The 15,000-nt window shown below is 40.8% G+C and overlaps 2 protein-coding genes across 4 annotated transcripts in view; both read right to left on the bottom strand.

The window, feature by feature from the left end:
• Positions 1–3,626: 3,626 nt before the first annotated feature.
• Positions 3,627–11,904, bottom strand: LOC138056556 (uncharacterized). Of its 3 annotated transcripts, none has more exons than XM_068902370.1 (8): positions 11,823–11,904; positions 9,843–9,975; positions 8,799–9,083; positions 7,659–7,795; positions 7,032–7,191; positions 5,896–6,180; positions 5,136–5,272; positions 3,627–3,962 (listed from the first exon to the last, which is right to left on the bottom strand). In XM_068902370.1, exons 2-8 carry the CDS (start codon positions 9,968–9,970, stop codon positions 3,811–3,813), a joined length of 1,284 nt encoding a protein of 427 aa, XP_068758471.1. In that variant the 5' UTR covers positions 9,971–9,975; positions 11,823–11,904; the 3' UTR covers positions 3,627–3,810. The 3 variants fall into 3 exon arrangements, with proteins under 3 accessions (XP_068758471.1, XP_068758470.1, XP_068758469.1); XM_068902369.1 differs by lacking the exon at positions 11,823–11,904 and adding an exon at positions 11,546–11,606; XM_068902368.1 differs by lacking the exon at positions 11,823–11,904 and adding an exon at positions 11,235–11,386.
• Positions 11,905–12,447: 543 nt separating this feature from the next.
• LOC138056557 (uncharacterized) overlaps positions 12,448–15,000 on the bottom strand; it is a 4,662-nt gene continuing 2,109 nt past the window's right edge. Inside the window, exons 2-4 of the mRNA XM_068902371.1 lie at positions 14,776–14,905; positions 14,365–14,658; positions 12,448–12,881 (exon numbers count right to left, since the gene is read on the bottom strand). Coding sequence (XP_068758472.1) covers positions 12,584–12,881; positions 14,365–14,658; positions 14,776–14,905 — 722 coding nt within the window. The 3' untranslated portion in view covers positions 12,448–12,583. The remainder of the gene's footprint in view (positions 12,882–14,364; positions 14,659–14,775; positions 14,906–15,000) is intronic.

The raw sequence follows: 15,000 nt of genomic DNA, 5'->3' as shown, positions 1-15,000 counted from the left end.
CTTCTTTAGCGAATAAGGCCACAGTGTCTGTAAGCCCAAAAATATTGCAATTACATCTTTGAAGTGAATGTTCTCTACCAAACTTTGTTTAAGTGGATCCATCAAGTGAATTTAGTTAACTGTTGAGGTTCCTTAGGGAACAAGTTTGCATTTAGCGACCATAGTTTAAAGCGCCTTGCAGCCGCTAAACGGCAGGATTCCATGTCCCGAGGAAAGAAATCTTGGATTTTTTTTAACTTCCCATATTGATTTTTTGTTCATTTTTGGACAATGTGGAGATAATTGTAAATAAAATCTGTTTCTGAAAAGAAAAGTAGGGGTCACCGAACATCCAAGATCGTTAAATCCAAGCAAAGCTATAGCAATGGCCATCTGCCCTATCATTGTTCATTTTAGTACTTGGCGCGCGCGTTCGATGCATGACGTGGCATGTGAATTTGCGTGCGCTGTAAGGATGCGCAGTAGCAATTGGCGCGAACGTCCTTAAGTTAAGGACGTTCGCGCCAATTGTTTCTGCGCATCCTTACTGCGCACGCAAATGCACACGCCACGTCATACACGAGCGCGCGCGCTAAGTAATAAAATGAGAAATGGTAGGGCAAAAGGCCATTGCTATAGCTTTGCCTGGATTTAACGGTCTTGGACGTTCGGTGACCCCAATTTTTCTTTCCAGAAACGGATTTTATTTACAATTATCTCCACGTTGTCCAAAAATGAACAAAAAATCAATGTGGGAAGTTAAATAAATTTCAAGATTTCTGCTCACGGGAAAACAAATCCTGCCATCTTGCGGCTGCAAGGCGCGTGAAACTGTGGTCGCTAAATGCGAACTTGATCTTTAAGGAACCTCAACAGTTGACTAAATTCACTTAATAAGTCCACTTAAACAATATTTGGCAGAGAAGATTTCACTTCAAAGATTTAATTGCAATATATTTGGGTTGACAGACATGCACTGGCCTTATTCGCTAACGAAGCCCGATTTTGTCACATTTTGGGTGTTTTTCCGGGCATGTTCTCTCCAGAACGAAGTCGGTGACCCCCCATTTTTTTTACATTTCTGACATAACTAACTCATCATCTTACAGTGGTAAAAGTTTCAGAAAAAAATCAATGTTGAAAAATTTTCGCGCGAACGTCCTTAAATTAACATGTTAGAGTAGTGGGCACTCTCCGGATAAATTCTGGGTACGATGCCGATCCAACAACATCAGCTGGTAACGCGTTCCATGCAGGGATTGATCTTACATAGAAGGAATGTTTGTAAGCGTCGACAGAAGAGGATGGGAGCCTGATCTTAAAGTCGTGACTCTTCCCTGTACGGCCATACGCAGGCACGGATGTAAGCTCATAGGGAACGAAGATGTTAACTTGGCCTCTATGAATTTTATAAAACATGCCGAGATCGTACATCCCGCGCCTTGACTGCAATGAAGGCCAGTTCAAATCAGTAAGCATAGATGAAACGCTACTATGGCGGCTGTAATCGTTGTTAACAAAACGTGCTCCACGGCGCTGAACGGCTTCAATTCCATTAATCCCTATTTTTGTATGCGGAGACCAAGCAACCGTGGGGTATTCAACAATAGGACGTACTAAAGATAGGTATGAGCGTTCCTTAACAGAGCGATCACACGATGATAGATTCCTTTGAAGGATCCCTAAGACTTTCATAGCCTTCTTTTTAGCTTCGTCACACTGCAATTGCCAACACAACGTACATGTTATGTACACGCCGAGATATTTTTGGTGACGAGCACCGTCGAGCTCCACGTTACAAAGGGAATAACTAAACTGGGAAGGAGATTTCTTCAAAGTGACGGACATAACAAAACATTTACTGGGAGCAAATTTCATCTGCCAGATGGAGGACCACTTCTCTAGTTGATCGAGGTCTCGTTGCCTGTATTTCATGACGCGCTGTTTGCCCATGTTCACTTAATTTTTCAATTTTGTATTTCCTCAAGTTAAAGGATACTGTCTTATTGGGAAGGGCTTCCCTTTTCACGTGAAAATACTGAACTGGCTATGCACCTTTTAAAGTTCATGGACCCACACACTTTAAACCTCACTCCGATAACAGGTCCACGACTGCAAAGTTAAATTAAACGCAAACTACACAAATCATTTTTCTGTATCGCCTTTTTATTAACATTTATTAGAAACTGCCCTGCATTTTTCGTTTGTCAGATTCTGGTATGCACTTTATGTACCAGCCATATCCCCTCGGTCGAGAACTGTTTTCAAATAGTCGTGAACATCTTCAAGTTTTTACTGTAGAAAACTCGCATCAAAGTAGTGCTTTTTTTCGCTATCCTCGCAGCAAAAAAAACTGGCCTTTCGTAATTTCTTGTCAAGCAAAGGCTATAATGTAAGTAAGAGAATACTGAGATTTATATTTGCAAATTACCTGTCCTCTTACCACTTAAGTCAAACTCTAGATCTCTAATAATCGCATTGAAAATCTTCTTATGCATGCTCTTCGTGGAAATTACATTCCAAAACAACCAGTTATGGTCTTAGTTCTTTTTCTAACGTGTCAGCTAAGTTGCGAAATGCGCTACCTGATTTTATCCGTACCACTGAGTTTACCGCTTTTAAAAGAGAATCAAGGGGCGCATTTTGTACAGCGGCTTCTCTTGTTAATTAATATATCTTTAAATCAATGATGAAATGGTATATGAAATGAATCAAATATGAACTGCGGATATGAGAAATCAAGTGAAGCTATGACCTTCGCAGTTATGAACGCAATTTTTGAAATTGCGTAGAGAAGCCTGAAAAATTCAGGACGGGGTTTGAACCCGTGACCTCGCGAGGTCGCGAGTCCTGAATTTCTCAGGCTTCTCTAAGCAATTTCAAAAATTGCGTTCATAACTGCGAAGGTCATACCTTCACTTGATATCTTTAAATATTGCGTATTTAGTTATGTACCTGTATATGCTTTGTATTTTAGCTGTAAATGTAATGTCTCGAAGATATTAGCCCTTGTAGTTATTCTGAGATTCGAAATGAAATAAAGTTTATGCATGCATGAATGTTTGTGTGTTGCCTTTAGCAGGGCGCATGCGCACAATATGTAATCTGCGACTTCAGTGCTTACCATATGAGAGAGAAAATGACTTTTCCCTTCAATATATAAGCCATCGAATTCTAACCTTATACTGACAAGGGCGGTTTGGAGCTGTGAGTAGGCGTGGGATTTGTCACATATGGTTTAGGGGCCGACATATCTCTCCCTCAATGCCGTACCGGGAGGCAAGGTCGGTAGCAGAAAGCAGCGAAGGGCCAACTGCGTCCAAAAGCGATCGCACGGGCCGAAATCCCGGGATGACTCGTTTGGTACGACGCTCCAGCGCCATGTCTGGAGGTACTGCGTTTTTCTCTCTTGTTCAAACATTCCGTCCGTTATTGGGGCTACAACGCCTACTTGAAAGGGCGAGTCAACGTCTTCATAACTGTAAAGTGAAACGAATCGCATGAAGTTTCGATCAAATCGAAAACTAGAGTACCCAGAGAAAAGTGAATATTTCACAGCAGAGTAGAGAACCAGGCTTACATCCGTGACACTTTCTGAGTTCCATGTGATACGTGTGTACCCACTTTTCGTCAGTATTCTCGCATCAGTCAATAAATTATTGTAGATTTAATCTTCGCTTTTTTGAGGTGCACACGTGAAAATGCCCTCTTTATGCTCATAATCAGGCAATTTACAATTTATCTTCCATTGAGTTTTTGCCAACAGAATAACTTAGATAACTTAACTTATGAAAATTTGTTTCACACACGAGCGCATTTACATGTACAATTTTATGTTATTGTCGACACAAACAAAACCATTAACGTCAATGGTGAAAGGAAGTAGAAGATTGTTGCTCCGCTTGATTCCAGAAACAATGCTGGTGTTGGAAATTCAGCCAAGCATGGTTCAATTAATTCGTCTGCAGAAGATGATGGTACATCTGAAAATAAGAAAGAAAATGTCACATCGACACCAATAAACCACTTTGAAATGAAGGAGATCATTGCTATGCCATCTTTTTTGTGGTGCCTTACTCTTCTATTTTCTGAGGCCGCCATACTATCGGAGGAAGAAGTTTCCCAGTAGTTGCTATGAAAAAGTTTGATTACACCCCCAGTTGTTAAAGCAAACTTTTTTACAATGACTGCAAAATTCTCGCCCGCTCATAGGTTAATTTTTATTGTCAATGAGCGGAAAGATACATAAATTTATAATTTATGCGATAATGACGCGATATTGCTCGCGTCAGATTGAATTTTCTCGCATTTTTGTCTCGCATTCCTATCGTATTTTGACTTAATTTTGACCCCTCTGCCTTTTTTTACTGTAAAAAACATATTGATGTCAGTTTTTCATGCGTCTGTCCTGTTATTGATCATGAATTTCGTCATAACATTGTCAAAGTAGCTGTGGATCCACCAGGCGATAGCCGAGTGGATCCGCAGACTACTTTGCTATGCTTTCCTGAAAAACTGACATCAATTTGTTAAATAGCCGATCAAATCATGGCCGATAACAATGAACAGACTGTCACAATCGGATCAGCCAATCATTTAACGTGAAACAAATGTATGGAACCAGATAAAAAGCGCGGGAAAACGCCAGAGAGTATCTTGCTTGATCCTTTGACCAAGGCTCTCTCTCTCTTTCTTTTCCTCCCTTTGTTGAGCCGAGAGAGCTTGGGTTCCACATTTTTTCCCCTTCCTTCTAATTATATGAAACCAAATTGAATGTGGCTCGATTTCATCATGCGCCATTATGCAAAACCGAAGCAATCGCCAAACTTGCTTTTGACCGCTGTGAAATGAACAAAACCAGGAGCCCATCTGGAGCGTGCAACTTCCATACAGCGTCTGTGAAACGGCGTTTTCACAAGTAGGTTTATTTTTAGACTAGCCCTTCCCGCGAATTAGGTCGAAAAACAAAGGCAGTTCTGGTTCGGTGACCCTATGACGTCAGCTTAATTTCTTGTAATTGGTCATCGGGCTCCTGTGGGAGTCTCATTCGCGGGAAATTCAATCTAAAAATAAATGGGTCTGTGAAAACGCCGTTACACGAACACAGTAGAGTTGTAGGCTCCGGGTCATGGGTTACCGACGAAACTTGCGTCTACCTTGATCAGTGCTGCCTTGACAGAAAGGATTGTAGTCATCAAACACAATGGCAAATTCCAGCGATGATGCTCTGGTGTCGTTAGGGCAGCTTCCTGTTATTAGATCTCTTAAGCATCGTTTGGCTTTTGTGAATTTGCTGGCATTGAAAAGGCAAAAGAGTAATGAGATTAACTTCCTTTGTTTGGTATCTTTTATGACGATTACACTCTCAGCAGATGGCTTTCCCAGGGGTGGGTTCCTGAAAGGTGTAATAACTCTATCCCGGGGATAAATATGCCAGAATAAGGCCCATTTATCCCTAGAATAGAGTTATTACATCTTTCAGGAACTGGCCCCAGGCCTTTAAGCACTTAATCGCAAGAAGCGCGAGACTTGGGGCTGAGCGCGATAGACTCTTCCCTTTCTGGTAAAGTCACGTTTGATTCCCTTGAGGGCAACTGGAAACGAGGCTGTGTTTTCCCAAAGTTATTGTTTTAGATATCCCAACAAAACAACCGGTTTACTAAGGAATCGTAACTGGTGGATACAGGGAACAGAGCGGGACTTGAAAAAAAAAATGGATAAAATTGTCGCTAGACGGGAAACTTACCTCATTATTCATTATCTCAAATTATCATATCGAAATTAAGACACAGCAAATGTTGTCAATAAAAACTAAACCCTATGACGCATGTTTTGCAACAAACGTATCTTCTTAGAGCAACAAAGTTCCTGCTGAAATATGAAGGCAAAATTCTAAATTTACTCACTCCATCGTACCTACAAAGGCTTGGATCAGAAAAATTTGCTGTAAAGGTTTCATTGAACTCCTTCAAGCATTGTACTTCTGCTTCGAAGAATCCAGGCTCGCAAACCAAACTGTCACTATCTGAGGAGACTTTTGGTGCCTCTAACATGCCGCGACAATAGAAATCTTCCGGCCTTGTCTGGTTCAACGATTGCTCTAATTGTACTTGTATATCACTGTCGGAGATGATACCATATTCCTCGAGACAGGAACGAAGCACACACACTATACAATCTTGCATGCTGCTGTACGTAGCGCTAAAAGAAAATTATAAATAAAAAAGTTAAGAAAAGGTACGCATTTATCGAAGGTGCATGGCTCAGGCATACTCGGAAAAAGACCCGAGCGCTCCGAACTATTACCAATTTCGAAAGCCACAGAAGACCAAAAGAGTTTCGTTAAGTTCAGGTGATATTTCAGCTCTACTTGCTGCCGGGAGAGACATGTCGAAAGAAAAAATATTTCTCAATTCAGTTCTAGTTAGATTGTATTGTTGTATTGTACTGCAAGTCTGCAACAATACTCAGTTTACAACGCCATTTTTCTAAATGTAATGGGTTGAGAGGATGACTCAGTGTGACGTCCCTAGCACTGAATTTCCACTGTTCCATACTGGTAAAAAGAAAACGTACCCTTTGCCCGTTAGTTTTCAGAGTATTTAAAATTGCGACTTTCCCGCGCTTTGGGTAGGCTGCCGCTATTTGCTTTGTGTTCTGATTGGCTGATTTGATTATCAGTGCCCACTGTAATTGGCTAGTCATAACTTTGTTTTGAGCTTTAAGCCACTACCTGTTGCAGTCAGGCTTGATTGACTAGCCGTTTTGGCCGCCCGCGTTCCTCCGCGCACACCACGGCTGGATCACTGGTCCAGCCAATTGTATATTCCATCAATCAGAAACTTGCCTGCCTGCCAAGTACAAAATACAATTGGCTGAATATAAGGTACGATAGCGATGGGTGCTACGTCACGGACAAACGACGCTGACCAGTGATCCAGCCGTTCGTTGGGAGGAGAATGTTAACCGCACTGCCTCCCAAAACGGCTGCAAATCGAGCCTAAGTTGCAGTTAAAGGCGCTTGAAATAAAAACAGCGAGCTTACTGCCTACCTGCAATCTCCATAGGGATCAGCCTGTAAATTCCTTATAAAAGACGTAATGCACTGCCGAGTTCTGTTTAACTGTCTGACGACTGAGCACTGTCCAGTGGCATCCAGAGCCTCTTCGTTTGATGATCCTGATAATATCGAATATCCATCTCCTTGAGCTTCTGTGTGTAATAACCAGAGGTAAAGCTATGAATTTTCATTTTTCTGTCCAAATACACACACCATTCATAACAATTTTTTTCCGGGAACATTGATACACACTTTCCATGGCGAAAGACCCGGGGTAAGCGCGAAATTATAACAAAAACGGGAAATAACGTGTCCATAGAAGTTCGTGACGGTATCATGTGCTTTTTGTATACGTTTTTGTGGCAGCTTCGTATTGGACAGCTATTTTCATGGCCACGTGACCAGTTGCACTTACGTGGCTTTTGACCATTGATTCCCTTCAGGTGACTGGGGACTGGGTTTACTTACAACCCAAATGTGGCCAATGTTAAAATTAACGGTCTAAAAAGACAACTGATTAGTAAGTGAAATACCGTTGTGATGATGGCCCATGGACGGCTCGCTTTTTTTTTTTGAAAACTCAGAGCAGAAAATGACGATTGGACTGTAATTATCATACCTCCGTCTTCTAGAAGAATGTTACAGAAAGGATTGTAGCTGTCAAATGCTGACTGCAAGATCTCCCTTGCATCTGCGTCAAATGTACAGTGGTCTGTGACTGCATCCTTTAAACACGTCTTGGCCCTTGCAAATTCCCTGCGTGTGGTAATCATTTTTTTTATTAAAGCGTTTTTTCAATCGAGTTCCTCCAAACCAAAACCTGAGTTATTAGAGTGGTTTTCAATTGAGTGTCGTAAAACCAAAACCAAAGTACTTTGGCCAATCAAAAAGGACGGAGACAATCCAGTAAACCAATCACAACTCGAAGTAATTACACGTAGCCGACACAAAGCGCGGGAAAATGTGCACGCGCGAGCCACGATTGGTTTTGGTTTTACTTCTGATTGGTTGAAATACTGGCGTGAGATGGCACGCGGCCTGTCAGTTTATAGGAGTAGAGAGCTTTAGCAACGACGACGACAACAGCAACAAGAAAGTCGTCGTTAAATGTGAATTCGCGTTATTGTAATCGCTTCGCGACTATTCAAAGCATTTTAACGTGACAAAGGTGTGGCAAATTCTCAAGAACAGAACTAGTATAAACGGCGATCAATTTAAAGGAGAAAATGAAAATTTATCCCCAAGCGCTGACGTTCTCTCTAAATCCTCAAATTTGGACATTTCACGTTGTTGTTTGCTGACGAAGGCAAAGAAATAAACAAAAATGAAAAGATGCACGTGCAGAGCGTGCAAAGCTATTGCTTTTGCTCACTTTAATATGCCACAAAGTTGTGACTTTCTCGTTGCCGTCGCCGTTGTCGTTACTAAAGCTCCCTATTATGTGATTTTAGAACGGCTACGGCTGGATTCTTTGAGGTAAAAACTAAAACATGGTGGCATTGCGTTCGTGGTCGATCTACGATTTGGCATTTAGCACGTGGGTCCCTCGTGCGGCTACACGGGTTACGGACCAATCAGGAGAGTTGTGGTCATTTGGCCCAATCTGATTGGCGTGACCTGTATTCTAAATTTGGATAATACCGTAACCTGATTGGCCAATGCCAACTTCGAGAGATCGACACCACTACGTTATGAACTCGTGCTTACGCTTAACAAAAAACATGGTGGATAGTAAACAATGAATATTGCTGAAACATACTCGCAAAGTGTTTGGTCCGCCCGGTTGCTCCTGAACTTAGTTTGAAAAACGTCTCCGCATTGACGAGATTCGTTATAAAACGTTTCGTTGCAGGGGATTTCTTTTTTCTGTTCATCAGTAAGAACGGGTGGTGCAAACAGGCCGTCTTTGCAGTAAAAGTCTTCAGATTTAAGTCTTTTGGCGGCCTCGACTAAAAATGCCTCTATATCGCCAGCTGGCACATGGTCCCTCACGCATTCGCGAACGTAATCTTTAGTACATTCCACCATCTTATTGTAAATGATTCTGTAAAAATTAAGGAATTGGTATTGAGTAATAAAGGAGATCTGCAAAGGGTTCTAAGTGAATTAACAGGGTTTTGTATTGCTTGAAGATGAAGATGATTATGATGACAATGATGATAGTGAAGAGGAGAGGGATGTTGATGAAGATGATGATGATCGCGATGACGATGACGATGACGATGACGATGATGATGATGATGATGATGATGATTGACGGCGTCTAGCTGATCAAATAAACAGAGCTTTATTTGTTTGTGGGAGGCGCGGTGGTCTCATGGTTAGTGCGCTCCACTCCGGATGGAGCGGTCCGGGTTCGGGGCCTGGCCGGGGACATTGTGTTGTGTTCTTGGGCAAGACACTTTACTCTCACGGTGCCTCTCTCCACCCAGGTGTATAAATGGGTACCGGTGTAATGCTGGGGGTAACCCTGCGATGCACTAGCATCCCATCCAGGGAGGAGTATAAATACTCCTAGTCGCTTCATGTTACGGAAACCGGAGATAAGCGCCGGCCTGATGGGCCTTCTGGCTCATAAGCAGTGACTTTACCTTTATTGGTATTGTTAAGTTCTCGAGTAAGATGCGCTTTCGGATCCACAACTGTTCAACAATAAAACAACAACTTAAACCGTGTGCCTGGTTTCCACGCATGCTCCTATCAGAGTCACGCAATATATCAATGTACTATCAATTCTCAGGTGAATTTGGCCAGACAGGTATGATTTATATAGGTCGTCCTCATCAAGAAGTCATGTACTCACTTGCAATCCACAGATTTATCTGTCTGCAAACTAGTTATGAAATCTGTTGTACACTGCCGCGCTTTCTCTATGTACACTTGGAAAGTACAACTTCCAACCATTTGCAATCCACAGCATCTTACTATCATCCAAGCTGAGAGAAAAGTCACGACACCATTACAATAATTTCTATATGGTAATTCCATTGTATTTTGAATTGGGTGTCCTAACTTTTTATTTCATTGTGACAGAAATTGGTAACGATTGAAATTCGCTTGCAAGCCACTTAAAGTTATTCCATACGATTATTGTCCAAAATTGCGAGCGCTGTAAGCTGAGATAATTGGCAGGATTCAGGGATCCATTTTATTTCATCTCATTCACATGACTTTAAAAAACGATGATTTTGTCCCAAACGAGAAGTGCAACCAATCTTACTTTTGAGACAATTTTATTCTTTCAGTCAACGTTTTGGGGATAAAAAAGCTTTTGTACAAACGTTCGAGCGAAAAAAAAAAGCATTAACCGCAGCCGATGTCACCAGTGAACACGAAATTGTGCCGAGGAATATTTGATATACCTCACAATGCACATAGTATATTTATTTTGATAATTAGGTAAAAAGCTGTGCTTTCTTTTCGGGTGAAACAGATAAACACAGGTCACAAAATTAATGATTTCATTGCCTGCTTTAATTTTGGCAGCTGTTTCGGCCAAGTAAAGCAATTTTTGGCGTTATTAGTCTAATGAGGCTAGATACCAACGTTTTGTGAGTTGAACGGTGACAGACAAAAATGGCATAGTGATGCTTGGTAAACAATTGTAATGACTGCGGAAACAAGCCAATGAGCTTGGGTAATTCGTGTAAATTTCCTTAAAATTCAATATGTCTGTAAACTGGTCTGTGTCCCTTTTCCTGTTGGGAAACCAGGGAGTTTAACTAAACAACTAAACAACAACCACGTAAACGAAAATAAAATCCACACGGACTACCGTAAGTACTTCTCAGTAATAACTATTCGTTTTTGTTCTCGATCGATATACATCGATTAGACTGGGGAATGGCTCACGAGAACGGTCTCAAATGTAGGATCCGTTTCCAATTGCTTAAGTTGTCATCAAAATCTTTTAAAATTGAAGACTGCTACTGTTCTGCAGTTAAAAGAAAAGAAGTGTATTAATGTGTGCAACACGTGCGAAATGATTTTTTTTTCTGGCAATGAAACTCGTTGTATCGTTGTCGTTGCTCAGACAAACCCCTTTTCAAGTTATCGTTTTCAGTGCTTTGATACATAAAGATTTAAGAATCTTTCACATCGACATATTTTGGAACAGATGCATTCGTAACAACAAATAGAAAGGACATTGTGATCTAGTAAATTCTAGTAACTTAAGAAAATTTTGAAAACTTACCGATAAATAAGCATATAACTCTGCTCTTAAAACCTTTTATCATGACTTGTACCATGCATAATATCCATCGTCCATGTTTCCCATGACAGCAAGATCTCGTGAGATAGTATTCATAAACAAGAAGTTACTATTGCCAGAAAGCCATAATTCAGAATTTTGATGAGCGTGCTTGACAACAAATCAGTCGTGTTTATTGTCCATGATCATTTGCCATGTCGCACCCACGTCATGCGATAATTTAAGTATTGATCACTAAACACTACTTAACGTTGCCTAGGATGGCGTAGAGGTAAATAACGAAAACGTTTTACCTTAAATCAATTAAAACTACTGGTTTTTGAGCTTGAAATTTTTAGCAATCAAATCACATCCAAAGTGGCGGAGCATCCAACCTGGTTAGAAAATGGATGACCATTCCTTACGCCATCAATGTAAAATATATTGTATTCTAGGGTTTATAAATGCGACGTCTGTTATTTCTCATTTTGTTAATCATGATCATTTTGTCTGAAGCTTCTTTACTGAATTAAGCTATCGCTTACTTTCACTTTTACAATGATTAAACAACCACCTGATTCTAGAACCTACCCTTTATGTCCTTGTTTGCATGAATCAAGACTCCATTATCAACAAACAACGTCGTATTACAATTATTCCGCGGGAGGGGATGCATCGGAACTGTTCATGACTACAGTTGACCTCAAAGTGTTTTAGCCGGAACTTTGCCAACTTTCACAGTAAATAAGCATCCTTACTCTGGGACTGGATATCATTTATTTGGTATTGCAGTAGCTTCTCTTTTTTTAAATCTGAGTCATTGTCTTTGTTGTTTACTCTTATTTTGTTTCGATTTGGGTTAGGGTTAGGGTTGTGATGTTCGAGAGCTGCTGTATTACTCTCTTTCCACCACCCTGGGAACGAGGTTGATCTTATGAGGCTGAATAGTCTGACCATTGTTAGGTTTTATTTAGCAACACCTTCCTTTTTTGAGCCTCTAAGTGCTCTGGTTCAACCGGAGTCTCAACCAATGGCTTCTCTTTAACAGAAAAAATAAGCAATATAAAAAAATAAGTTCCCCATTGCATGTCCATTCGAGCCACAACAGCTTGGCATGAACACAGATCTCGTGAATAATGATCTCGGTTTTTGGAAACATTCTATTTGAGATAACAGAATAATGTTGTTTTATTTTGATTGACACAATTAACCTTTTCGCTGCTACAAGGACAACATGGTATTCTGAGCAGAAGCCGAACTTACAGTAAAAGAAAGCAATAGTTCAAACTTAAACTGCAAAGTACAATTACGATAGATAAATGCAAAAAAAACAATGATCCAAGGTCCAAATTTCAGTTAAGTCCCAAGTTCTTTACAGCCGTCTTCAGGTTCACGACACCAACAGCCACACTAAGCATGCGTGAGAGAATCTTTGAGGGCCTGTGGGCTCGACTGTGTAAAGTTGGTTGCAGGGAAATTGTTTTGGTTTCATTTGTCGACTTCTTTGAGCTCTGAAATTGGACAATGGCTGGTTTTTCTTTACGACGGTAGCAAAACGGGTTAAACCGATTCTCGATGGGTACATGTGTTGTGTTCGCGCAGTGGCGGTTCAAAGAGGACTGGGTACATCTCCTGGCACGAAAGAAAGCTCTGAAAAACAGAGATAATATTAATAGATGACAGGAGCGTATGAGTAGGAGCTTGCCTCTCCAATACAAGCCCTATGAGTCAACCTTTGCTCGTATCTTTCTATTTTTAGAACGCCACGAGATCTTCGGCTCTGCACACACTGTTTAGAATGGCCAATCAGAATGAAGCTATTGTGGAACAAAGACAAAAAGAGCAAAAACAACGTATGCAAATTGTGCAAATTGATGTAAATTGTTGTAAATGTGAGTCTCCTGCTGAAGGATTAGTTCCAAAAATAGAAAGATACGGGCAAAGGTCGACTCGAGGATATAATGGATTGGGAGGCTCCTAGTCATGGGCTCCTGTAGATAATAATAATAATAATAATAATAATAATAATAATAATAATAATAATTAACAATTATTCCTCGAGCCCGAATGGGCTCTGAGTCAATAGCCCACGAGGCCGAAGGCCGAATGGGCTATTGACTCTGAGGCCATGAGGGCGAGAGGAATAATTGTTTTAGTAAAGTCCAACTAGTTGGTCAAAAAAATATCGAGACAAAACATCTTTCGCTAGTTAAAGCTAGACTTTAATCCTTTTCTGAAGCCAAAACATTACAAATATGGCGGGCGCTTTCGCTACTAGTGGGCTATAACAAATAGCCTATTAGTAGCTCAACCAATCAGAACGCAGCATAGATAATAGACCACTAATTGGATTTAACTAATAATAATAATAATAATAATAATAATAATAATGGTTTTTGAGGAGAGGGGAGAACCGGACTACTCGGTGGGAAAACCTTTCGGAGCAGAGTAGAGAACCAACAACAAACTCAACCTACTCATGACGTCGAGTCCACTAAGACCCTGCAGGCCACATTGGTAGAAGGTGAGTTCACTCATCCCTACGCCAACCCTGTTCCTTAATTATTAATTAATTATTCAGTGTTAATTATTCCAACTTTTTAATTATTCGGACACAGCAAGAGTGAATTAGATAACAGTGTTCATATGGCCTGGGTGGGCTCCCCAGCACAATCACAAATGAGTCTATTTTTACAATTACCCGTCCCGTCGAAAATTAGTTATCATGTCCCTGAAAAAGCATGGCAGAAGCAGTCATGCGTGACACGGCTTCTCCTGATTGGTTAAAGTGGCGGGCCTTTGTTTGTTTTCGCGCGTAAAGTGTATCTAAAAATAGGCACGTGAAGTCCATTTGTGACTGTACTGGGGTAAGACCGCAAAGTGGAAGAGACACACACTCTTATCTAATTCACTCTTGGATACTTTTTTAAGACTGAGGAACGAGATGAAATTAGGTGTGGAAAATAACCTACAAGAATTCTGCCACGCCAAATACGAAGAAATACCAGATTCCTTATAATTAACGAGCGGTCGGCCGAAAGAATGTAGAAACCTCTCCTTCATCTCTTCTAAAGGACCAGACCTCGAGAAAAACGAGGTGCAATGTTAAATTTTGAATTACTCTTTCTCTTACTCGCAAAGGCTGGAATCATTTCTGTCCAAGTGGAATATCTCGCGAAACCTCCTGGTGCAATTATGCCCTTCAGTGAATAGATCATTCGTGCATGGAATCAGCTCTCGCAGTTTGGGATCCAATGCGCTGATGTTCAGAGGAGTTTTGGAACAATAGAACTGTGATGAGCCCAGGGATCTTTGGACCAGCAGTGTTATGTTGATGAAGTATTCAAGTTTGTCTGCACTGAGGTGTCCTTTGAGACAATTTCGCGTCTTCCATGCGAAGCAGTCTTCCAATCGCGAGTAGCTCAAGCTAGCAAAAGGATGTTTGTACAGGTCAGACTGATTAAACGTGGAGTGGATTATCTTAACTGGATTAAAAGTCTGAAAAAGTATTATTATTCAAATTGTATTTTTCCAAGTTACTTACTGACAATCTGCCTTGTGATCTAATGCCAAAGACGTGTAGAAGCGATTTTCACAGTCACCGACAGCGCCTGCTACAAACTCTGTGTAGTTGCAGGAGCCAAAGTCGTCAGAAAGCGATCGTTTCACGCTTCCTATGCATTTTAACAATAAAGAAGCAAATTGTGATACTCTGTTCCCTTATTATTCCGTGAGTCAAATCGTAGTTTGCTTACATGCATTTTATCGG

The sequence above is a fragment of the Montipora capricornis genome, chromosome 7, assembly GCF_036669925.1.
Source record: "Montipora capricornis isolate CH-2021 chromosome 7, ASM3666992v2, whole genome shotgun sequence".
Taxonomy (NCBI): domain Eukaryota; kingdom Metazoa; phylum Cnidaria; class Anthozoa; order Scleractinia; family Acroporidae; genus Montipora; species Montipora capricornis.
This window is presented reverse-complemented; position numbering and strand designations above follow the sequence as displayed.